The following is a 25,578-nucleotide window of genomic DNA, read 5'->3' as shown; positions in this document are numbered from 1 at the left end:
CACCCACTGCACAGTCACTGACTAGATGCGGTATAGCTGATATCTCTATAATTGTTTAGGAGTTAGTAAATGGGCTAGTCACCTCTGTAAATGAAGGTCTCCATGGTGTTGTTAGTGTTTGAGTGACTAAGGAATTTACGCAACTTTCACCGGAAGCTGAACCAAGTGGGGACTTACGTTCGAGTACTTGGATACACGCCTTACATTCAGTGGGTAGTGTTTCATAATATTAACCATTGTTTGATGCAGTGCTTGTACGGTGCTATCATACACAGACCCGTATCAGTTATATTCGCACACTTGGGGTAATTTCCATAGTGTTACATGCCGAGCAGAGCACCCCTATTCTATTCCCTACATGGGTAAAATGTGTGAAGCCCATTCTTGGTGTCCATTGCCGTGATGTTGTGGAATATTGCTATAAGCGGCGTAAAGTCATACGTACACACTACTCATGCTAACTTAACCTGGTCAGATGTACGCACACAAATGAAGACCACCCAGCCACACTGTATAATACATAGTAAGTGTCAAAAACTCACAAGTTAACATTTTATTGCATGTATTAACGAAACGATATCCAGTAAAAAGCAAAACATTTTATTTAATAAATAAAAACAAATATTTTCTATATAATAACCAGAAAAGGTAACTGTAGTAAGCAAAGACGGAGAAATTCTGCAGACGAATGTTAGAAGTTCTCTTAAAACTTTGAATGTTCTCTCTAGACAGTCACATAAACGCTGTTTTCAACACAGGTGCGAAGTTCTGATGCCAAATGACTCAACACCAAGAGAATATCACTGACAAAGTTTGTTGTTTTCATGGTCGCCCGTGAATGCTCCAGAATTCTTTGAGAGTAATGTTACTAGCAAGTTGAAATACAACAAGGTCACCTGTGTATAAAGATTATTTGTCTGGCATATGTCACGAATTAAACAATATCTAAGAAAATGTGCAATTGCAGATCATTGGCTCAATGAGAGAATCTTTTGTATTGGTAGATTGAAGCAAGTGGGCGGTGCTGCCATTCCTTTCAGCCAATAACCAGCCGCTATCCCATTAACCGCGGGAGTTTTGGTGCCCAGTGTGTTAACTACAATATCGCACCCTTGCGGGAGACTGGATAGTTCCGTGTCCAGTGTGTGACAGTCCTCTTTATGCAGCTGTTCCAGGTAGATAGTAATTTGGAGACACTCTCCCAATGATGGTGGGTAAGATGGGAAAGAAATTACTTCATTTTTCTGTAAGAACGATGAGAATGAGAGGACATTCTTTAAAAAAAACTCGGCAAATACTAGTTCAGCTAGCTAAACTAGGCAAATACATACTCCCAAATCGCGTGACATGGTCTGCGCATGGTAGAGTGAATGTCGTAGTCACGACTCGCGGTCGATAATATTACAACATCGTGGTAGTCTGAGTACAAATCAGGATCCATGAAATAATATCGGTCCATGCCGTTTGGATTTCGTGAATCGGAATCAATTTGCGGACACAGTGTAATCAAATAGCAGGGACCGACCAGATTGACCTTTTTACTCATCAGTGGCAAGGATTGAGTACCGCACCATGACGTTATCTGGCTTGAATCAACACCGTGACAATTCATCAGTACTGATGCGTGTCTTTCATTTTTCTTCAGATCCACACTGTAGCATTTAGTTAAAGAGCATAATATTGTTAATGTCAAATCTAACTTGTTATATTTGGGATTACACTTTCTTAGTAAAGTACAAATTCTAGAACTTTTATGAGTTAAGTCCTATCCAGGATTCGAACCCACACCCTTAGAGTCAGGCACCTAATCGCCAGCACGCAGAAATCAGCCTCATAATCTGGTCCCTTTGTGTACGTCATGGCCAAGCTATATATACCAATCGTGCACAGCAGCCATTGTGTTCTGATCCTCTTTTGACTGCCTAACCCTGTGCCTACTATGGACAGGGATACTCTACAACAGGGATAGGGCACTCGCTTCCTTTCTTTCCCAATTGTACTAATTAACATGTGCCTCGTCATGCTCCAAGAGCAAGAATTTTGTGAATGAATGAAAGAAATAAAGAAAAAGTTTTTATCACCACAATTTAGTCCATCTTCGAGGTGAATCAAGAATAGAAGCCAGTGAGCTATAACATACCGACTTGAAACTTTACTACAAATCTACTGTCCTAATACGGACACTAATACCAATTTTCTGACTTAAAATGAAGTGTCAAAATAGTTAGCCTATCGTCTACATGTAGGATTACTGTTGTTACAACACTCAGCGAACTTAATCAGCTGTTGAAAACAAACCGGGCTCAGTCTTAAATACTATGCTGCCACCATATTGGCTACACTTTTGCGTAATGACCTGAGACATATGTTCAGCGGCTTTTCAAGGAGTTTCTTCTCCCCCTCTTTATAGGTTCCCTGCTATGGAACGCTTTAGCAGAATGTACTGCATTCCAAAAGATGCATTTTGATTCATGCGAGTAGATGAGTAACTAGGTCAAAGCAAATCCAAGAAGCAAACCAGGTCTAGAGTGACGTAATTGTCTTGTCTGCCTAGAACAGGATTTGCGTAGTCAGTTTTTCAGATCTGTCTCATGTGATGGTGTCATGCATTGTGTTGTCTGAGCTGTAGATGGGACAGCTCCTTATGACAGTTTAAAAATGGTGGGTAGATTTCAGCCCATAACCCACACTGTTTATCATTAGTATTAGTGTGTTTGTAGCTGATGCATACTAAGCCAACCTAGCCCAAACCAGAAAGATTTCCACCTGTAACCCTCACTTAAATTTTGCAGTAATTGGTGTTGGAGGGGTAAGTGTTCCACCCGTAACGCTCACTTGAATTGTCAGTGAATTGGTGTTGTAGGGGTAGATGTTCCACCCGTACTACCCACTTAAATTGTCAGTAAATTGGTGTTGCAGGGTATGAGTTCCGCCAGTAACCTCTATTTAAAATGTCAGAAAATTTGTGGTGTAAGTGTAGGGCTAGAGCTTAGAGTTCCGCCTGTAACCCTGTTCTTGGATTGTCAGGAAAATTGGTGTTATAGGGGTCCAGATAAGAGTCCCGCCCCCAACCCCCTCTTAAATTGGTGTTGTAGAGATGAGTGTTCCACCTGTACTCCCCACTTGAAGTATCAGTGAATTGGTGGTGCAGGGGAAGGGATAAGAGTTCTGCCGTTTACCCCCACTTAGATTGTCAGTAAATTAAACTGGTATTGTAAGGGTAGGGGTAGGTACTAATACAATTCTTCAGTTTTCTGACAATTTAAGTGTTAGTTACGGATGGAACTCTTACTGAAATGACTATTATTCCCTTTCTGTATATGCTGGCCCTAGTTACTTCAGGCAGGACCTTGGAAAATCATTCACTTTTGGAAAACATAAATCACTCCAGTAAATTGTCGAGGGAAAGGGATATCCATTTGATCCTTTGAACATACTGTACCAGAAAATCTTATAACATTGCTATTTGAATATTCAGAGCCCTTTGGTAGAATTCTTCATCTGCTGATACAACCTAACAATGGTAAGAAAGGTAATGGTGTGATTTCATGCTGCTAAGGTAAATGTTTCTATGTGGGATCAAAAGCAATGAAGACTTTACTACTTACACACCAAACATGTTCAAAGTGTCTGCATAAATGGCTGACAAACAGTTAAGGAAAGTTGTGATATCCTGATTCAGATTCAGATAATATTCTGAGACAGTTGGTACGTTTAGATTTGCATGGCTCAGTACTGTTGAGGGGGCGGTGGGGTAGGCTAGTGGTTAAAGCGTTCACTCGTCACGCGGAACACTCGGGTTCGATTCCCCACGTGGGAACAATGTGTGAAGCCCTTTTTCTGGTGTCCCCTGCCATGTTATTGCTGGAATATTGCTAAAAAGCAGCATGAAACAAAACTCACTCACTCAGTATTGTTGGGAAGATTACTGCTTTGTGAAAAACCTTGTTTTCTCAAAAACTGTTTTGCAACCCAACACCATGATGGAGGTAAGCATCTTCCTGATTGACTCCTGGCATTACTTGCTGGGATACTGTACACTGATACATGATGCATGGTACTTCCCTGGAACAAGTCATACTACTGCAGTTTTGCAACCTTTTATGTGTAACTGGTTAGAACACTTATTTCACCATTTCCTTGTATTTGTTAAAAGAGCAGCTATTCGCCCCCAACGGTTTGTCGTTTCTACTGGACCCCTGGAGGTTGCTGGTATGGAGAAAGATGTCGATATTCCCACATAGAGAACACACTACAGGACACAGAGTCTAGGCCCTACTGTAGTTACTTCATGTGAGTAAACATGAATTAATCTCATAGAGTTTTCAATTTCCAATGTCATTGTTCAGACCAATCCTTCATGGACCAGAGTTTTTTAGCTTGCAGAGTTGTGTTGAAGAAAGAGTTCCTTCCATACACTCATGTAATATTACCGTTCCTGGACCCCTATCATACAAAGTGGTTCGACCCTATATGGAGTTATCTATTTCTGGTCTATTTCTAGTTACTTTGTGAGTTCTCTAGTAATGGTTGCATTAGGTTTTGTTAATATTTTTGGTATATGTATTGATTTATGCATATTGTTATTCCCACGCAACGCGTTTTGTGTGTCTGTGCATCCATCCATCTGTTCACATTTATCTTTTCCAGAGCAGAACTCTAAAACCGTTCAATATTTCTTCACCAAACTTCACACATAGATTGGTCTAGTGGTGTTGGTGCCTTTTGATAGTTTTGGAATTCTGAATAAAATATTTTTGGCGTTTCCATGGCAACAAGTGAAGTAGACTGAAATTGGAGGTAATGCGGGTGATATTGATGACTGTGTCTTCTTGTTATTATTTTCGATGGGAAAGGTTAGGAATGTGTTTGTTGATACAGGCCCACAATCTGCTGTTTGATTGAACTGTCTTTGAGCATTTGGTTCCAAGAAGACAAACGTGTCTTTCTAGGTCTGCTTTATGACTGTGACAGTGTTTTGTTTGGAAGCTTGAGTTCTTCACATGTTTTTGCTTCAGAAATCTTTTGTTTTCATAACCAAACAGTGGGGTATGTTCATGAAGCCAAATATCAACTAGGTTGTTTTTGTTGAAAAGTATGAATCGATAATACATTGCTATAGATCCGTGAAATTTGGTTGTTATCTCAAATACAGCTTCCATAGAGTGAAACATATCCTCAAAGTCACTCATCAGAAGTAGCTGCACTTGAACTACTTCCTCAGTGCAAAAGATATTTTCATGTGTAGTGCATATGTATCTACTTCTTTAGTGTTCATCTTAAATTCAATACTTCTTTTATTTTTATGCGCATATTTTGCAACAGTGTGTCCACTTCCTTGGCATGTAGTTTCCTCACACTGTTACAGAATGGTCAGTTGTGCTTTTTCCTTATGTCATTTATTTTAGGCCAGACCAGGTTTGTTTCTTGTTATAAGGATTTACCAGTCATAGTTTCTCAAGAATAAGGAAACAAAATATAGATTAATTTTCACTGCTCAAAAAATAAAATCCTTTTGTTTTGATTGGCCAAAAATGTAAACTTACAAGATTTTTTTTTTTTTTTTAATAAAATTTCCTTCATAACTGGCCAAAACGAATATTACTTCGAGTGGTAATTTTATGTTTACTTTTTTCCCCATCCTGCCGTTAGGTTTTCTCAGGAGAAAAATGTGTAAAACAAGAAATAAAATTGGTCTGGCCTTAAGTATGCTATTACATTGATCTGGGGTTTAGGTAAGAGGTCTTCATGTCATGCTGACCCATGAAGGTACCGGGGTAGAATAGGCCTTCAGCAACCCATGCTTGCCATAGAAGGCGACTAAGCTTGTCGTAAGAGGCGACTAACGGGATCGGGTGGTCAGACTTGCTGACTTGGTTGACACATGTCATCGGTTCCCAGTTGTGCAGATCGATGCTCATGTTGTTGATCACTGGATTTACTGCTGAGTGCGGCGTAAAACTAAACTCACTCACTCACTCATGTCATGCTCACCTGCTCATCTCCCCTAGAATATTGTCTGGTACCCTTACTGCAGCCTGGCAAAAAAGTGTTGCTCCATGTCTGATTGTGCTGTGAGGTGCAGGCCACCTACTCCTGCAGTGACTCTGTCTTCATGTGCAACAGGGTCAATGGGGAAGCTTAGTGTTTTGAAACTTTTGCTTGTTGTGCTTGAATATCCAGTTGAGTACAAAGTGTATATGGAGTGTTAAACCCATTTCTGATGTCCGCTGTGGGTCTGATATTGCTTGGATATTACTGACTCCTGAAACCATACTCACTCACATGTAGCAACTAGGGCAAGGTTTAAACCCATTGTGCCAGTCTTCATACTTCTCCCTCTAACATTGTTGTCTGTGATGAAGAAACCCTGCACACACTCACACCAGCTTTGTCATTGTCTGATGGTATGTTTCGGAGATCACTCTGTTGATCTATGATTCTGACATCCTACTTTTCCTCTGTTTCCAGATGTTTGTCATCCTATTATAGAATATTCCATTGTCATCAGGTTCATTATCTGATGAGATCAGTGTCACACTGTTCATCTACAACAAACATCCTACTTTTCCCTCTTCTTTCAAGATGTTTGTCAATCCATAATCAAAAAATGATTCATACAAACTGGAGGATTATCCTTCCAGCTACAAAGATCATGAGTTACTGTATTGGATCAGTAATGGACTGCCAATTCTCCTTGATTTCTTTTTTCTGCTGATACTCATTGTGTTAAAGGGAAAGATATCAATACTTTCACCATACAACTACTTTATCCAATCTCTCAAAATGGAAAGAGACCCGTGAAGGTCCCGGGGTAGAATAGGCCTTCAGCAACCCATGCTTGCCATAAAAGGCGACTCAGCTTGTCGTAAGAGGCGACTAACGGGATCGGGTGGTCAGACTCGCTGACTTGGTTGACACATGTCATCGGTTCCCAATTGCGCAGATCGATGCTCATGTTGTTGATCACTGGATTGTCTGGTCCAGACTCGATTATGGGAAAGAACATAGATAATTCTGCATTTTGTTCATATTTCTATGTTTTAACTTCAATACAACTAATTATGGAAATAAACATAGTTCTCGTCAGAGCAGAAGGTCCCAAACTATTTCACATTCTCAGGTAAAATGTGTTGTATACAACAGAATAGCAATGAACTGGTGCCTTTTGGTGATTTGGCATGTTTAAAATGCAGCACAGCAATGTTTTCCCCCTTTAAACTGAAGGTAACAGGTGGCAATGAGCCCAAAGTGTGATTACAATGGTCAAAACTCTGAATTACACCAAGCTGTTGACATGTCATCTCCTTATAACTCTTGCTGACCCTTATCATGTTCCTCACTTTGTAAACATCATCTGACACTAACAGAACTCTTGACAGTACAGCTGGAAATTCATGAGCTTGATTCTAATGAATGTTGACATCTGACTTATTTCAAGAAGTTTGAATTCAATGTTCAAATTGACAAGCCCATTCAAGGCTGCTGTTCAGAATGTAATGTAATGTTCAGACATTCTGTGTATTCCTTAGGCCTCAGTATACAAAGAGAAAATGCTTATGTTGTTACAAATTTGTATTTGAATATTCCAACTAGGTGGTTTATCTTCCATAGTAAAGCTTGGTGACATATTTCTGAAGTATAACTTGATGTATTTTCTTTTCAAGGTCTGGTAACTGCAGATTTGGCACATCCTGCTTCAACAGACATGGCCCTTTGGACTATCAAATGAAAACTCAGGTGAAGTATTGGTTACCATATCTGGTTGTCATCGATGCCATCATTTGGTCATAGTTATATGCATGTAATCTCAAACTGCTGCTTTAAATTTAGTGAATGGTTATTGTCCTGTCATTTGGGAAATTTGGAGTCTGGTTCTGTGCTATGATACTTTCAGGATCTCTCTGACCTGGATACTTCCTCATCGAATCCGACCACATCAGAGTCAGATCAGTCCATGCTGTCGAATACAACTCCGTCAACCGATGTCACTGAAGCATCTTCCGATTTCAGCCTCTTGGATGCTGACTTGAGTCGCAGCAGTGAGGAATGTGTGAAACCGAGGCGAAAACCTAAAGACATTACATGTGGTGAGAGCTTTGTTAGGTATTCCCAAAGACATTACATGTGGTGAGAATTTTGTCCCAGGTATTTCCAAAGACATCACATGTGGTGAGAGCATTGTCCTTGGTACACCCAAAGACATTGCATGTGGTGAGAGCAGTGTTTCAGGTATTCCCAAAGACATTACATGTGATGAGATCATTGTCCCTGGTATTCCCAAAGACATTACATGTGGTGACAGCATTGTCCCTGGTGCACCCAGACATTACATATGATGAGAGCATTGTCCCAGGTGTAGCCAAAGGCTGTACATGTGACTGTCCTTTAACCTCAAGACTACCCCACCACCCCAAGTATTTATGAAGACAGTATTTCAATTTCAATCGCTCAGCAATTTTGTTGAGTCTTTGTTGACTATGTTGAGCTTGGAGTCCATGGATGAGTGACTCCTGAGAGTTTCTAGGACTTCTATCCTGCCCCACAAACATGTGATACATGTAGTCTCACCTTAGGCAAGTGAGCATGTTCAAGATTGTCTCCATTCACCCAGCAGAAAATGGGTACCCAGTGGGATAGATCATGTGACTGTAACTTTTCCTGGTTGTCCGAGCTAATAATGTTGAGGGCCATGCACACTTTGAGCATGGCCCTTTGTAGTGTTGAGTATTGTGTGGTACAAGAACTTTCATTATTATTGGTATTATTGTTTTAGATAACATTCAGACATACTTAAGCTTATACCCACCTGTTAAGCCACCTAACATAAGTTGAGTGGAAACAAGGTGTAAACACAAACAACCCCTCCTTTGCAATTACCTCCCCTTTCCTGTTGTCATTGATTTCCAACTTCAGGGACAGCATGGTGTTTTCAGCTTGGAACACCCCAGGCTGTCTCAGGTGTCCACCACCTGCGGCTTTTGCAAAACTTCTTACAGGGATGAACGAGTCATCTTGACCATTTGCTACACCAGGAGTGCACCATCTTTCCCATTAATGGGGAAGACTATGCTGCCCGTCTCTAAAGATCTTGACTGGGCATTACTGTTTCCCACCACTAGTTCTTACATGACTGAAGACAAGTTTTGTGAATCTGTAGACTCTGTGACATGGCATCAACCTTAACCATTAGTCATGGTTTCCACTGCAATGGATTGTCTCAGTGGATTTTACAATTATGAAGATGACCTGATGATGATCGGATGCCGATGGTTACTCAGTCTTGTGTATATAAGTGGGCTTAATGGACACACAAGCACATTCTCATTGATCTTATACAACATCTTTTCCGTTGCCCTCATTGGGGACTCCAATAACGACCATCAACACGTTAGTAGAGAAGTCACCTGGGATCATTGGTGACATAAGCCTCTTTCACACCCCTATCTTCCTTGCTCCGAAGAAGAATTCATCAAATATGTGCCTCATCTTCAGTCTGAAGCATTTCAATGCCATGTATCTCATGCTGTCAGACAAGTACACCATGATTCTCTCAGTTCTCTCTGTTGGATGACTTTGGAAAATGAATTTCTCATATTGATAGACCTGCAGCATCCCTATTTCCATTTCACAATTCACCCAGGGTATCAGAAATATATCAGTTTCATCTATCAAGGCATTCATTTCCTATGGGCAGCCTTGCCATTTCCCATTCTTTTTCATAGAGATCCTCCTTGGGGTACTTATAAGCATTTAAATGTTCTTTAAATTCTCGCGACAGATGTAACTATATTTTTTCAATAAAATATATACAAAACAAAAAACATCGTTTTTGTCTTGTGAGACCACCCCTACAGGGCCCCTGGCCCCGTGACAGCCAAGAGCAGGTAACTCTTCAGACTATAGCCTCCAGCAAAACACTTCCTTTTCTGTCGCCCGCCTATGCAGACGTGCTTCAGCGTTCACAGAGATTCTTGCTTACCAAAGACAAAGACAAGTACTAAGATGAGTACCACAGAGACTCAAACTGTATGTATGGTTTCTTTATTAGACGCATGGGCGCATTAGGAATCATTTTTTACAGTTTACTTGTCAAAATGTTGTAACTTTTGCCGTCCCTGTTGGTAGCCACGTGGTTAGCATAATGGTGGAAGGCAACCCTTTTTTCCCGCCAAAACTTTTCAGTGTTATGGCGGTCTTTTTTAAAGTAAGCTTGTGTTAGCTATACTTTTATGTACTTTATTCATATTATCTCCATATTTACTACTATTTTTATAAAAAATATGTCGTAAACTATGGTGTAGTGGCACTTAGCTTTTACCTTAACTACGTAGGTAGTTTTAGTTTTAGCTTTGCGCCCATGCGTGTCTTGTTTTATTTGTTGTTTACTACGCAACACTAGGAGGTTATTTGTTGCCTTGCAGTTTAAATCCTGCTCAACATGCAAATCCTCCATTCCGGCTAAAGACCTGCATGATGTATGTCTAAGGTGCCTAGTGGAATGTCATCACGACGATCAGTCTTGTGATGTGTGCGCGGGTTTTACCCCTCAGACCAGAAAGTCTAGACACACGGACTTCTTGTTCTATTCCAACCTACTTAAGGCGGGGGGGATATCTGGGCTCAGGACCCTCCATCTAAGCACCCCCACAAAAAGAAAGGCGCAGCTTCCTCTTCGGAGGGGTCGGTTAAGAAGGCCAGGGTGTCTAGGGACCCTTCCCCTTCTGCCGCTGTATCCTCAGCACCTACCCCTACTTCGCAAGCACCATTAATCTCTGTTGATTCAATTAATGCCTTGTTTCAGCAACAGATGTCTTCAGTACAATCAATGATAGATTCGGCGCTGTCTGGTTTCCGAAAGGAACTGGACGCCCGATCTTCATTGAGCGGCCATGGTGGTTCAGTTGAGGGAGGCCGCGGCCCGGGCTTAGACTCGGAGAACGCTCCTCCCTCTGGGTAGCCGTCCTGCGCTTCGGGCGTTCAGGTGGATATGCCTAGGGCAGTCGGCCCCAGCTTGTCCCCAGCTTGCTCCCATCGCTGGTCGGGGAGGTAGTGAATCCGCTCCTTTCGGGTACCCGGTCGTGCTTCGATCTCCCGGAGATTAGCCGCCGTTATCAACTGGATGAGGATTTGCTGTTCGAACCGCCGGTGGTGGACGAGTGTGTGTACGTCTCGGTCACCCTGGGGGGGGTCCTCCTCCTCTTCCTTAGCCTCGGCCAGACAGGGCCGGCGGCTGCCGCCCTTCTCCACGGCCGCTCCAGCGCTAAGGTCCGCCTATCGTTCCTTTGAGGAGCAATATAGGTGTGCGGCCCAGCAGCTGAGAGTAGTGGTCCATTCGGCTTACCTTTCTGCTTTGCAGGGGCAGCTGTTGGATCATGGGAGCACTGCTGACGACTCTCCGTCGGCAGTGTTGGGCCGGCAGCTTACGGACGTGCACTCTCATCTGGCGAGGGACAGCATAAGGTGCTGTGGGGTTGCGTCGGCTATGGCTATCCGTAGCCAGGTACTTCCCCGCTACCCAGCAGGCACTCCTGGCTCTGCCCTACAGGTTGGGATCTTCCCTCTTCCCTGGGGCACTACAGGTTGTGCGGGAGGCCGCGGAGGCTGTTAGCACTTTCAAGGACTCTAAGCCCTTGTTAGAGCAACCCTCCTCGTCTCGCCAACGGCCTCCCACTCTTGCTTCAGCTTACCCTTGGGCGCCGGCAAAGGAAGGTGCTAAGTGGACTGCTCCGCTGCAGCACAAACGTAGCAAGAGGGCGAAAGGCAAAGGCAAGGGGCCTGCGTTGCAGCAGTCGCAGCAACAGCAGCCTTTTCGGGGCAAAGGGAAGCCTGCCCCGGCTTCCCGTTAAACATTTGCCCAGAGCCTTTGGTGTCCCCAACACAAGCAGGCGGAGAACTGCCGAATGTGGGGGTACATTGCCTTGCGCCAGAAGTCCCTGTAGGCGGCAGACTGTCACTATTCCTTTCGGAATGGCAGGCAGCCACTTCAAATCCCTGGGTCCTGTCCACAGTCAGGGATGGCCATATGCCACAGTGGAAGCGAGACCCTCCACGCTTCTCAGGGATTCGGCACACGTCGGTGCCGTTCTCCCGGGAAAAAGCAGAGGTCCTCCGTGCCGAGGTCCAGTCGTTACTGGACAAGGCTGCCATCAAGTTGGTTCCGGAAGGTCAACAAGAAGACAGGTTTTATTCCACGTACTTCCTTGTGACCAAGAAGGACAGAGGGTTCAGACCTATCTTGAATCTCAAGGGGCTGAACAAGTTCATAGAGGTTCCGTCCTTCAGGTTGGAGACACTGCGGTCAGTGATCTCTTCCGTAGAGACAGGGGATTGGCTCACGTCAATCGATCTCAAGGACGCTTACCTCCATGTTCCGATACACTCCGAGTTCAAGAAATACCTTCGGTTTTCCTTCGACGGGAAGTGTTATCAGTTTCGGGTTCTACCCTTCGGCATCTCCACAGCGCCAAGGGTGTTCACCAAACTTATGTTGGTTCCGGCTCAGCTAGCCAGGTCACAGGGCAGGTGTTGTCATCCGTACCTGGACAATTGGCTTTTGAGGGCCCTCGGGCTCCTGTTATCACACAATGCCACACACCAAGTGATGAAGCTCGGCTGGATCATCAATCTCAAGAAATCAGACCTGACCCCCACGCAGGATCTGGTCTTCTTGGGGGCACAGTTCAATACGGCTCAGGGGATTGTTTCCCTAGCCCCAGACCGCATCGTCAAAGTTCAGAGAAATGTTTTTCAGTTTCTCGAGTTCCCCAGAGCCACAGCAAGAACTTGGCTTCATTTGCTGGGCACTATGGCGGCTACAGTGGACGTGGTCTGACGTGCGAGGTTGAGGATGCGACCCATTCAACAGCCGTTAGCCCAGTTGTGGTCCCATTCGGAGAGCTATGAGACTATTCTCGAGACTCCCGCTTGGTTGATTCCTCACCTGCGGTGGTGGACGGAAGTCGGAAATCTGTCCAGGGGGATCCCCTTAGAGACACCGACACCTTCCCTCTCGATTCAGACGGACGCCTCCCTCACAGGCTGGGGGGGCGTCCTGGGCGAACTATCGGTCTCGGGTCGTTGGGCTGAGGACGAAGTTACCCTACACATCAATGTGTTCGAATTGAGAGCAGTCCGCCGGGTGTTCGAGAGCTTTGTGGAGTCAGTGCGGGGTCAAGTGGTTCGCCTAGAGATGGACAACCAGACCGCTATGACGTATATCCTGAAGCAGTGTCTCCGTCCCTCCTTCAGGAGGCGTGGCAGTTTCTGATTTGGTGCGACCAGTTCGACATTCGGGTACTCCCCGTTTATCTACCGGGCATAGACAACGTCCGCGCACGTGCGCTATCGAGACATATACTAGCCCCACACGAGTGGATGCTGCATCGGGGGATATTCGGGATTATTTCCCAGTTGTTCGGGTCGTTCCAGGTAGATCTGTTTGCCTCTGGGGCGACGAACCAGATTCCTGTGTTTTGCTCAAGGATACCGGATCCGAGAACGATAGCCAACGACGCCTTTCTGCTCGATTGGACAGACAATCGACACAGTGTCCTCTCGCACAACCGGCTCGGCTACTTGTGCTTCTAGCACCGCTTTGGTCGGCTCAAAGCTGGTTTCCGGTAATTCTCAGGTTTCTGGCTCAGCCTCCTGTACTATTACCCTTTCGACCGGACTTACTATCCCAGAACTGAGCGCCACACCCCAATCCCAGGATTCAGTGGGTGGCTTGGCCACTGTCCGGAGTCGCCTCCATGTGAGAGGAATTCCTGCACCAGTTGCAGACACAATTCTGGCTTCGCGGAGGGATTCGACGAATGTTCAATATGAGGATAGATGGGCCTTTTATGCGCGCTGGTGTGTCGACAGGGGGATTCTCGATCCCTTTTATGCAGATCTAGTATCTGTGTTGGAGTTTCTGCAATCTAAACTGGAAGCCGGTCTGGCCGCTTCTACAGTTAGAGGTTACTCCACGGCAATCTCTGCCTTCCACATTCCTGTCGATGGTGCATTATTGGGGCAGCACCCTCTAGTTCAGCGCTTCCTTGCAGGCGTGGACAGAATCCGTCCATCTGTCCGGCGGATTTGTCCCCCGTGGGACTTGCCAGTCGTTCATGATTGGCTGTCCGGTCCTCTTTTTCACAACCTGTCGGCTCTGTCCCTCCAGCAGTTGACATGGAAGACTGCTTTTCTTGTGGCGGTAACCTCTGGCAGGCGGGTAGGCGACATACGCTATGTCCGCCAACCCTGAATTAACAGTGTTTCACAAAGACAGAGTGAGCATTCGATTGCCAGATACTTACCGTCCTAAGAGAGATAGCACCTTTCACGTTACAGCGCCTATTGAGCTTCCTGCTTTCACGCAGCCTTCGCCGCCCGGTACCTCTCTTCAACGTGCTTACGTCTTAGAACAAACAAAAGACATTAGGAAGAATGATCAATTGTTCTGCTGTTATGGTGGCGGCAAGAATGGCCTTCCGGCGAACAAGCAGACCATATCTAGGTGGCTTGTCTCTGCCATTTGTATGGGATACACCTCAAAAGGTCGTACGCCCCCTGAGGGTTTGAAAGCTCATTCGGTTAGGGCTGTGGCAACGTCTAAGGCATATGCGTCTGCCTTGCCCATTGAGGAGATCTGCTCCGCGGCTATCTGGAGCCGACCGAGCACGTTCATCCGTCATTATCAGTTAGACAGACTGTCAAGCGAGCGTGCTCGGTTTGGCCAGTCAGTTCTCACCAGTGGGCAGGGCACGAGTGCCCTAGCCCATTGAGCTGCCTTTGCATTTGACGAACGATCATTTGACATTGTAGCTGCAACAAGTAGACTGGGGGTGGTGTCTTACTGTATACTTTCCATCTTTTATCCCGGTGGTGGGCTCTATTATGGTGGTGGTATTTTTTGCTTTACCGGTCTAGACTGTTTCAGTCCTTCCCTAGCACCTTGGCCAGTGTATGAGAATGGACCCTGATATGAATGAAAAAAAAGGGGAGGGCTTTTTATAAGCACCCTACGACTTTCTCATAGAAATGTAGGGTTAGACCGTGTAATAGCCTGGCCCTGGTCCGCACCCCCGTCGCAAGGCATAGAAGGTCACGTGACCAGGTAAGTTTGATTCCTTGTTACTTTCAGTTAAACATAATAAAGGTTATCATCTTATGTCAGGTTTATGAGCACCCGTGGCAAGCCACCTCCTCGTGGTGGGTGCTGGGTAACGCCAAGAGCTCGCCAACATCCCCGTAGTGGACCCGGGGGGATATTTGGTCCACCAACCCGTTTGCCATGGGTTGCAGCCCTGTGTCGGCGGAGGAGGGGATCCTGGTGGTTGAGAGCAATAGGAGCTTGCAACCGTGTTCCTGTTGCTCAATACACCACTTCGGCCCTGACTTCTCCTAGACGGCTGGTCGAATAGGCCCGGTTCGACCAATCAGCTGATCATGCCAAGCCCTGTGCATGGGGCATTATTATATTTATCAATGCACATATATCATTTGGAATCATTGTAAATTTGGACTTGGCTTTATAATCTAAAACATTTTTAGTTTGAAGTATGTTGTTCTGTAATTTGCCTAGAGTCCTATGCCAGAAGGCGGTGGCTCATGGGCCAATCTGGTAGAATTATTAATCTCTTAATTCTTCTGCTGGAGTATATCATCCGGGTATCCTTGGTGCTGCAAGCTGGAGGCCCGCTTGCTTTAGCATTGTCCTTGTGATACTCCGTGGTGGGTGGGGAGCTCGGATGATGAACCATATGACACCAATCATGGCTTATGAAATACCCCCCAAAAAAACCAAACGTCCACTTGAAATTGATCCCATTGATACTTCTCATAGACCGTCTCCATCGATTGAGTATTGGCCACGTTTCCTCGTTATTGAGACTCCGGACAAGACACCATTGAAGTTGAACCCTTTCGCAGTATCTAAGGGCATTCAAGGTATTGCTGGGGATGTCAAGAACATTAGACGCTTGCGTTCGGGTGCATTGCTAATAGAGTGTGGCAAGAAACAGCAGACAACCAATCTGATGAACACTGAATCTTTTGTGGGCATTCCGGTCACGGTCTCTGCTCACAAGACTTTGAACACAAGCAAAGGTATCGTCAGAGATCGTGATCGGTTGTTTGCTGACATGTCCGAGCTTGATATAGCATGCGAAATGAAGGATCAAGGTGTGCTGTATGTGAAGCGCTTTTCCACCCGAAGAAACAATGAAACAATCCAAACAAATACCTATCTGTTTTCTTTTTCATTGCCGAATGCTCCCAAATCAGTAAAGGCGGGTTACTGCAATATCCAAGTTGAAACCTACATCCCCAACCCGCTCAGGTGTTTTAAATGTCAGAAATATGGACACGGTGTATCTACCTGCACATTGACTGTTGTGTGTGCTCACTGTGGTGAGAAGACACACACAACAGAAGATTGTGACAGTGACTTTAAAAAATGCACTAACTGCTCTGGCGACCATTCATCTTCGTCAAAACAGTGTCCAATATGGAAAGAGCAAATGGCCATTAACAAAATAAAGTTCACCCAAAATATCTCTTTTTCTGAGGCAAAGAAACTGGTGAAGAGATCTGACCTTCTAGAAAGTTATGCTACAGTAGCAAAATCATCATCTGAATCCAGCTCTAAAATAACAAAATCATCCACAGGATGCCAACTACCTTGACTTGGGTCAGTTCCGACTCCCCACAGGTTTTATACCCTGCTATATCATCCCAGACTGAGGAATCACTTCCTACTACATCAAAGTCATCTTCACAGTCACGCTCTGAGTCTCATTCAACAGCTGATAGACAACAAATTGTTAAAACTAAACCCAAACCTAAGTCTGATGCTTCAAAACAACAAAGTGGCAGAGCTCCTAAGGGGTCACAAAATAAAATTCAATTGTTTAATAAATATGGGTCTCTTGAAGATATGGACGTTTCTGAAAACGTCCATTCTAGGGCACATAGCTTGTCGCCCTCCAAAAGAGTGCGGGGTAGATCCCCAAAAAATCCCCCCCAAAGATAGTTTATTCCAATAATATTGTACAATGGAACTGCAGAGGTTTGAGGACTAATTTACATGAATTACAGCTATTAGTCCAAGATTTCACACCTTCAGCGTTATGTCTCCAAGAGACATATTTAAAACAAACAGATGCATTTGACCTTCGTCATTTTAATGCATATCATTGTTTTTCACCTCTGGGTGATAGGGCCACTGGCGGATCATCCATTCTAGTCAAACAAAACGTTATTCAAAGCCCTGTTTCACTTAATACTAATATGCAGGCTGTTGCAGTGAGAATTATTTTACATGTAGCGTTTACGCTATGCTCTCTTTATATTTCACCATCTTCGGCTTTTGCCAAAACCGATCTTCAAGCTCTATATGATCAGCTCCCGAAGCCCTGTATTATAATGGGAGATTTAAATGGCCACAACCCACTCTGGGGTAGTGTAAATACAAACACTAGAGGTAAATTGTTGGAGGACTTTTGTTCTGACAATGATTTATGTATTTATAATGATGGTTCCAACACATATTTACACCCTGGAACAGGGACTTATTCTGCTCTCGACTTGTCGCTTACAAATTCAGACCTATTAAAAGAATTTGAATGGTTAGTCCACGATGACCTCTGTGGAAGTGACCATTTTCCTACTATATTAAAAGCTGTAACTCCATCTGATGTTCCTCCATCATCAAGGCGGAATTTTACAAAGGCTAACTGGACTTTATATGAAACACTGTGTGCTGAAAAACTTAAACCCGAACTTTTTATTGACGTTCCTGATGCTATTAAATGTTTTACTGATGAACTGAATTCCATAGCTGATGTGTGTATGCCAAATTCCTCTGTAGTTCCACACATAAGAAAACCATGGTTCAACGATGAGTGCAAACAAGCTAGGAAGGCAAGGAAAAAGGCAGAACATTATTTCCGTCGCCATCCTATGGTACATAATTTAAATAAATTTAAAATTTTAAATGCTAAAGCGCGGCGTACTTTTAAACAAAACGAACGCCAATCTTGGCAAAATTATGTGTCCAAAATAAATTCTCGGACACCCATGTCCAAGGTATGGAACATGGTCCAGAAAATCAAAGGTAAAGGTACTAAATCTACTGTCCATAATCTCAAACATGGAGATCAATTGCTTACTGATAAATCAGATATTGCTAATAAACTAGGTGAAACCCTTGCTAAACACTCTTCCTCTTCAAATTATGTACCAAAATTCCAGCAATATCAAAAACAACAAGAAAAGAAAACTATTAATTTCAATTCTGATAATGGGGAAGATTATAATGAAATGTTTTCTATTCATGAACTCCATACTGCTCTTGATCAAGCTCATGACACTGCTACTGGAGCTGATAACATACATTATCAACTCCTGAAGCACTTACCAGAATCCTGCCTAGAAACTCTTCTCAATATTTTTGATGATATTTGGACATCGGGTAACTTTCCTCCCTCATGGCGTGACGCCATAGTAGTACCCATACCTAAACCTGGACGTGATCATACGGATCCATCCAATTATCGTCCGATTTCATTAACTAGCTGTGTTTGCAAGACCATGGAACGCATGATAAACAATCGACTAGTTTGGTACTTGGAAACAAATAACCTTATAACTGATATACAGTGTGGTTTCCGTAAAAACAGAAGTACTGTCGATCACTTAGTGCGCTTAGAATCATTTGTTAAAAATGCACTAATTTATAAACAACATGCTGTGTCTATCTTTTTTGATCTAGAAAAAGCATATGACACAACCTGGAAATATGGTATTTTAAGAGACCTACATGACTACGGCTTGCGAGGTCGTTTACCTCAATTTATAGCAAATTTTTTAAAGGACAGACAGTTTCAAGTTCGAGTAGGTTCTACCCTGTCTGATCATTACAATCAGGATCAGGGTGTTCCACAAGGCAGTATTTTGTCTGTCACACTTTTTAGCATAAAGATAAACAGTTTATCAAAAGTTTTAAACGATTCAATTGATGGATCGTTATTTGTGGATGATTTTAATATTTCTTGCCCGGGGAAAAATATGCATACTATTGAACGACAACTGCAGTTGTGTTTAAACAAAATAAATAAATGGTGTCTTGAAAACGGCTTTAAATTTTCTAAATCCAAAACTAACTGTATACATTTTTGCAGAAAATATAAACCACATAAGGACCTTGAACTATCTCTAGATGGCACTCCCATCAAAGTTGTAAAGGAGGCCAAGTTCTTGGGCCTAATCTTTGACTCCCATTTAACATTTCTGCCTCATATCAAGTCCCTTAAAACTAAATGCTTGAAGGCTGTTGACTTGTTGAAAGTTGTTTCCAACTCAAAGTGGGGAGGGGATCAAGCAACCCTCTTACACCTGTATCGATCACTCATACGTTCGAAACTCGATTATGGTTCCATCGTATATGGTGGAGCCTGCAACAGCAACCTTAAACTTCTTGATTCTGTCCACCATCAAGGCTTAAGACTTTGCCTTGGGTCTTTCAGAACTTCACCTATTGATAGTCTCTACGTTGAGGCCAATGAACCATCTCTTACTCAACGTCGTATAAAATTGTCTTTACAATACATTACTAAATTATATTCTAATGAATCTAACCCTGCCTATAACTGTGTGTTCAATCCCCTTTATGAGGATTTGTATAACAAAAAGTCTTCTCTTGTTCCACCTCTTGGGCACAGAATTAAACCATTTATTTCTTCTGCCGGTATTGAGCTGGAAAGTATATCGCCTTCCCGTCTTCTTTCTTCCTAACATTAACATTTTTTAAAAAATCAGAAACAAATGACTTACAATATAAACAAGAATATCATCAATTAAAGCATAAATATAGCAATTACAAACCTTTATTTACAGATGGGTCCAAGGACGGTGGAGCAGTGGCTTGTGCCACTGTCATTGGATCCAGAACAATATCTTCTAGATTACCAGATAATAGTTCTATTTTAACAGCTGAAGCTAACGCCATATTAACAGCTCTCAAATATATTCAAAGACACCCGAAACGTAAACAATATATAATCTATTCCGATTCTCTTTCTTGCCTTCAGGCTATTAAAAATATTTCTTGCAAACATCCACTTTTAATAGAAATTATTGAATTGTATAATGATCTTGCTACTGGCCAATACGACATCGTCTTTTGTTGGTTACCCAGCCATGTAGGCATTTCTGGTAACACACTGGCTGACCTTGCTGCTAAAGCAGCACTCAACAAATCTGTGACACCACTTCTTATTCCTTATCGTGATTACAAAGCCACCATTAGATCTTATATCCGTGATCTGATGCAAAAGAAGTGGGACACCCAAGTGGGTATCAATAAATTACATGAGACAAAACCTTACATTGGTTATACCCACTTGGGTTGTCAGTCCAGATTTGAAGAGGTTATTTTGCGACGATGTCGTGTTGGCCACACTAATACACTCATGCGTACCTGTTAAAAGGTGAAGATCCTCCATTTTGTATCCCTTGTGATGAGAGAGTCACGGTCAAGCATATTCTGCTTGACTGTGTTGAATTCTCCATCACAAGGGATAAGTATTTTACAGTTAAAACAATTAAGAATCTTTTTACCAGCGTTAATTCTCATTTAATTATAGGTTTTTTAAAAGAAATTGATTTTTTGGTTGAATTTTGAATAATATGTTTCTGTAAATAGATGTATTTTAATGACTGGTAGTTTGAATTAGTAACTTGAATTGTTGGTGGCTGTACCCTCAAAGGGGGTTGAAGTATTGTAAAATTATTGTCCTCCTGAGAGGGTACGTAAGTCCACAAACATGCAAAGTAAATTCTAAATTTCCACGTTTTTAATGGTAGTATAAGTGTATTTTTATTGTATGGCTAGATTTCTGAAATTGCTGACGGCTGAGGGGATGATGTAAATCCAGCTAGGGTCCATGCAGGTAGCAAAAGTACTGTAAGTCCCCATGGTCCCTAGAATGGTGATCTACCTTCAGTTGTTGGCAATCTATAGCCCGGTTTTATATTGTATTGTCCTCTATAGATAAATTGTTTTAGGCATAGCTACTAGTTTTACATTCATTTCTGTGATGTTCTAGTTTTTTACTGTCCTTCGTCGACTGATTGTTATAATACTCATATATTCCATTTTAATGTTCCGTTCCCGTCACGATATGGCTGAAATATTGCCAATGTGACATTAAATTTTAACTCACTCACTCACTTTGAATAGAGTCCTCCTTGGGGTAAGGCCACCCACCTCCCCACATTCTGTCTGTATTGCTTACAGAACGGAAGTGTTTTGCTGGAGGCTATAGTCTGAAGAGTTACCTGCTCTTGGCTGTGACGGGGCCAGGGGCCCTGTAGGGGTGGTCTCACAAGACAAAAACTATGTTTTTTGTTTTGTATATATTTTATTGAAAAAATATAGTTACAACTGTCGCGAGAATTTAAAGAACATTTAAATGCTTATAAGTACCCCAAGGAGGACTCTATTTAAAGAATCTGCAACCTCTACAGGTTTGTTCGAATATATTTCTACCTAGATGCAGTGTATGAAATAACGTCTGCCTGGCGGCCCACTGCGTGTTAGTTACATGGCTGGCTATAGCCAGCCCTGTGTGCCAATAAATTTTCCAAGGGTATATATTTGACCATGTCATTTCGAAAATAATTTACAACTGTGGTAACAAGATGATGCCTGTATAGTCCATGATCAATCAAACTGTAACTTCCACAGATGAATCTACCCATTTATCTAACACTAAATGTTACTGGTCTAGAGAATGCTTTCAGCCAGTGAATAGTATTGTTCTTTTCTGCTTTTCTAATTCAGATGGCAGTGACAATGAATCAACAGTGACCATCAAGTCATGGTTTTATTAAATTTGCTTTTGCACATGTTTAAGTTTACCTCACTACAAGTATTTTATTTATTACTTTATTTTAACTCCATATCTCAGTTTCCTACCTTCTCAGTTTAATATAGGCTACATGATAACAGGGCCGGTAACATTTTTCAGTTATCAGCCATGTGGGCTTCCTGTCTTTTTGTAGGAGTTTCAATCACTGCTAGATGTCTTGCAATGTGTAGTTATTGTTCTTTCTTTAAGTCTTAGGTAAACATAACCTTCCTAGTGAGGACTGTTGATTTGTTGACGAAAAAAGCATGAGTACAGCTAATTGTAAGCTAAAGCATGGTATTTTTTGGATTAAAAGCATTGTTTTAAGAAGCTTACATTCAGACACACAGTTTACTCACCCATCCTCTCCTCTGGACTTTGGCCTTTTTTGTCGCCCTTATGCAGCTTTCTGTCCTTTAGCTCAAGAAAGACAGACGACAGGGATGGGGAGGTGGTTGCACAGGTGTGGTTGTTTGTGTTTACACCTCGTTACTACTTGACTTACAGTAGGGGACTTAACAGGTTGGTGTAAGCATGATGTGGAATGTTAGCTTGTTAAAACAATGTTGTTAATCTAAGAAACACTTACTATGTGCATGTGAGCTCCACAGGTCACTATTTCACATGCTGCTTCTTCCCAGGCTCAGATTTATTTTCCATTCATATTTCATGTGGCCACAATACTGCTGCCTGCTTTGCACATGTAATCATCTACTCCATTTTGTGTTTTCAGGGCAGTGCAATGTCTACTATGAGGGTTCCGATGCTTACGACAACTTGAAGGAGCATTACTTAGAGAACCTGCGTCGTATGGATGGCAGACATACATCATTCCTTGCTAAGGGCATTTTTCGTAGATTTGCTGTCTGCACAGAATGTGACCGCCATTTCAAAAATGCTCATGCTTTTCTCCAGCATATTGTAGCCAAAGCAAAGGTGACAGGTTCTGCACAGAAGGAACATGCCAATGACTTGGATTGTGTGGCCCAGATGTTTGTTGGTAAAAAATGTTTTTTTGTGGTTGTGATCGTGTGAACATTCTGAAGGAGAGTAGGTTAGGACTATGAATGAGGTGGTTGCAATGTGTTGCAGTCATTCTACCGTGACAAAGATCTTTCCTTAGTCCATTAACCTGTGGTTTACCAGGCAAAACACGGCTTAACACTGTGGAGACTGAAATGGTTGTATGTTGTAGGCCTATAACCACAATAAGTTTATGATTACATAATGATATGGCCGATTCTGTTTCTTAGAATTCATCATATCTCCCTGGTCTCTGAAAAGATTATACAAACTATTATTAAAGCAATAAAAAGGTTAGGATTTCCAGTACATGTATAACAGTGACTATTGCTTCTGTAATGTAGCTGGAATATTTTTGACTGAATGAAAAAGTTTCACAAATTAGGATTGGATTCATTGTATGCGGCAACATCACCGGGACCCTCGATGTGAGGTATAACTGACTTCATTAAGTTATAACAGGCATGTTACATAGTCATATGGAACCTACTGCAGTGCTGCAGTTAGGTCAGTGCACAGGCAATTGTATTCAATAAGTACACTGTGTTGATTTTTTGCTCTCATGTTTTTCTTTGATATCACTATTAATTCAGGTCTTATAATAAGAAGTTGATGACCCACTTTCCAGTAAAGAAAAGACTATCAGTGCCTGTACTATTTAACATTAACTTGACTTTAACATTAACATTCTTAGTGGCTTACTGTCAAGTGCCGACCAGACGTCAAACCAAATTCAACTGATGCTGGCTGAGAACTATTGCAGTGTCAGCGTTTCATTTATAATATGCATGGGTTAGATTCGCTACACAGGTTCAATAAGCTTTGCATTGCCTGGATTTGGCCAGAATATTGGTGGCAAATCCAGCTTCTTCACTCTCTTGTGTTCGCTTTCTTTTGTCATAAGAATCTGAAATTTGAAAAATATTCCTGAGTATTTGGAAACAATGACATGACTGAATATTTTGGTATATTTCTGTGTATTTCTTTGACTGTAACAAACAAAAGCCAGAGGTCCTTTCATTATAACTTCATATTTAATTTTGTCTTGAGTGGAATTACTACATGTGGAGACATCAGCTGCTACTTGACGGTCTTCAGTCTATTGTGATCATGCACCGATATGACATGCTAACAAGCAAGAATAGATAATTGGGGGAAAAGCAGCCAATCAGCAGGAAGTATTATGCCCTGTGACTATTACTGACAGTAACTGTTGCACCAGGAACTAATGGCCGGTGTTTGTACAGATCGCGATGCTGGCAATGACACAGAGAAGGACTTCACCCAGTTCATGTGTGACTACCTGACTGCAGAGGGAGCTGACTCAACAGAGGGGGAGGTGGACCTGGAAGATGAAGATATGAAGTATCTGGGGTGAGTTGCCTCCCTTCTGTCAATCCTGTTAACTGATACCCTGTTCAGCACAAAAACTATATTCAGCTTTCTGTATTTTTACTGAAATAATGTCCAGTAATCACTTATCAAAGCAGTCTTCCTACAAACAATATTTAAAGCACCCTCTTGCCAGAGTTGACATGGATTGGTGTGTAGTTGCTGTTCAACGCAGCACTCAGCTGTATTCCAGCTATATGGTGCCAGTTATTAAATAATCAAGTCTGCACCAGACAATCAATAATCGTCAGCATCAGCATCAATCTGCACATTGGGGATACGATGATGGGTCAACCAAGTCAGTGAGTCTGACCACCTTATCCCTTAAGGAATACTCAAGTAATATTATCTGTGAAGTAGTCCATTAGGAACTGACTGTAAACAGTTTCAGTGAATGAAAGGTAACTTAGTGGATTGTGTCATTCAGCACAGACTCAATGCAATGTGTAATGTTTTTCTCTGGTTTGTCTGGTCCAGGCTGGAACAATACATCATGTACATACCCCAGGGAGCCAATGGCTGTAGGGCCCTGTCTGTAGTTTACCCAACATATATATATTCACATCAAAGAATGTTTCATTTCAGTCGGGAGTTGTCTCTCATGAATCCATTTGATATTGACGAGTGTGAGGATTCCGATGACAATTATGGTGTGCTGGGATTTGATGAAGATGAGGTGTACGAGCTGTTGTGTCAGGGCATAAAGCCTTGGGATCCTGAAGCTGGGGCTGCCTTAGCTGTGCTCAGTGGATATGATGACTTCTACTGACCAACAAACAGCATCAACATCCATATTTTGTGATATAATTTGAATAGAGGACATGGCCCCATTTCAGAAAGCTCTTTCAACTGTTGCAGGCCAGTGTTAGGTATATGATTTACTACAATCAGGTAGTGTTATCATGCTTTGTGAAATAAGGCCCTGATCTTGATTTGAAACTGTGATACCAGTTTTGTCAGTGCTAATTTATTATGTTTGCTAATACAGACTGTATTTGTGGAATTGTAGTAATATGTTGCGCATAGTATCAGTGTTGCTAGCTTTCAAACCTCACCTCTTTTTCAAACCTGTCTGTCAATACACTTTAGTCATTCAGCTTATCTTACCTTGAGGATATCACCAGGCTCCATGATGAAGAAATGTTTGTCAACACTTTTGATAGACTTTATGAAATTAATAAATAAAACCCATTGTTCTGGTAATTAACAAGTGTTGGTATGTCTTTTAGCGGCACTTAAAAGTTGTTATAGATTACTGAGATTT

The 25,578-nt window shown here is 42.5% G+C and overlaps 1 protein-coding gene across 2 annotated transcripts; it reads left to right on the top strand.

Annotated features, from left to right (window-relative positions):
- Positions 1–1,061: 1,061 nt before the first annotated feature.
- LOC137298268 (uncharacterized) lies at positions 1,062–25,521 on the top strand. Of its 2 annotated transcripts, none has more exons than XM_067830448.1 (7): positions 1,062–1,210; positions 4,157–4,293; positions 7,668–7,740; positions 7,898–8,090; positions 22,633–22,899; positions 24,170–24,296; positions 24,900–25,521. In XM_067830448.1, exons 1-7 carry the CDS (start codon positions 1,205–1,207, stop codon positions 25,081–25,083), a joined length of 987 nt encoding a protein of 328 aa, XP_067686549.1. In that variant the 5' UTR covers positions 1,062–1,204; the 3' UTR covers positions 25,084–25,521. The 2 variants fall into 2 exon arrangements, with proteins under 2 accessions (XP_067686549.1, XP_067686548.1); XM_067830447.1 differs by having other exon boundaries at positions 1,065–1,175.
- The last annotated feature ends 57 nt before the right edge of the window (positions 25,522–25,578 follow it).

The sequence above is a fragment of the Haliotis asinina genome, chromosome 10 (genome assembly GCF_037392515.1).
Source record: "Haliotis asinina isolate JCU_RB_2024 chromosome 10, JCU_Hal_asi_v2, whole genome shotgun sequence".
Taxonomy (NCBI): domain Eukaryota; kingdom Metazoa; phylum Mollusca; class Gastropoda; order Lepetellida; family Haliotidae; genus Haliotis; species Haliotis asinina.
The sequence above is the reverse complement of the archived record's forward strand: the minus strand, read 5'-3'. Positions and strand labels throughout refer to the sequence as shown.

Excerpts from the sequence above, each read along its gene's own strand:
- LOC137298268 (XM_067830447.1), top strand. Across the intron at positions 7,741-7,897 it reads ACTATCAAATGAAAACTCAG|GATCTCTCTGACCTGGATAC; the intron begins GTGAAGTATTGG and ends TGATACTTTCAG. Across the intron at positions 24,297-24,899 it reads GAAGATATGAAGTATCTGGG|TCGGGAGTTGTCTCTCATGA; the intron begins GTGAGTTGCCTC and ends GTTTCATTTCAG.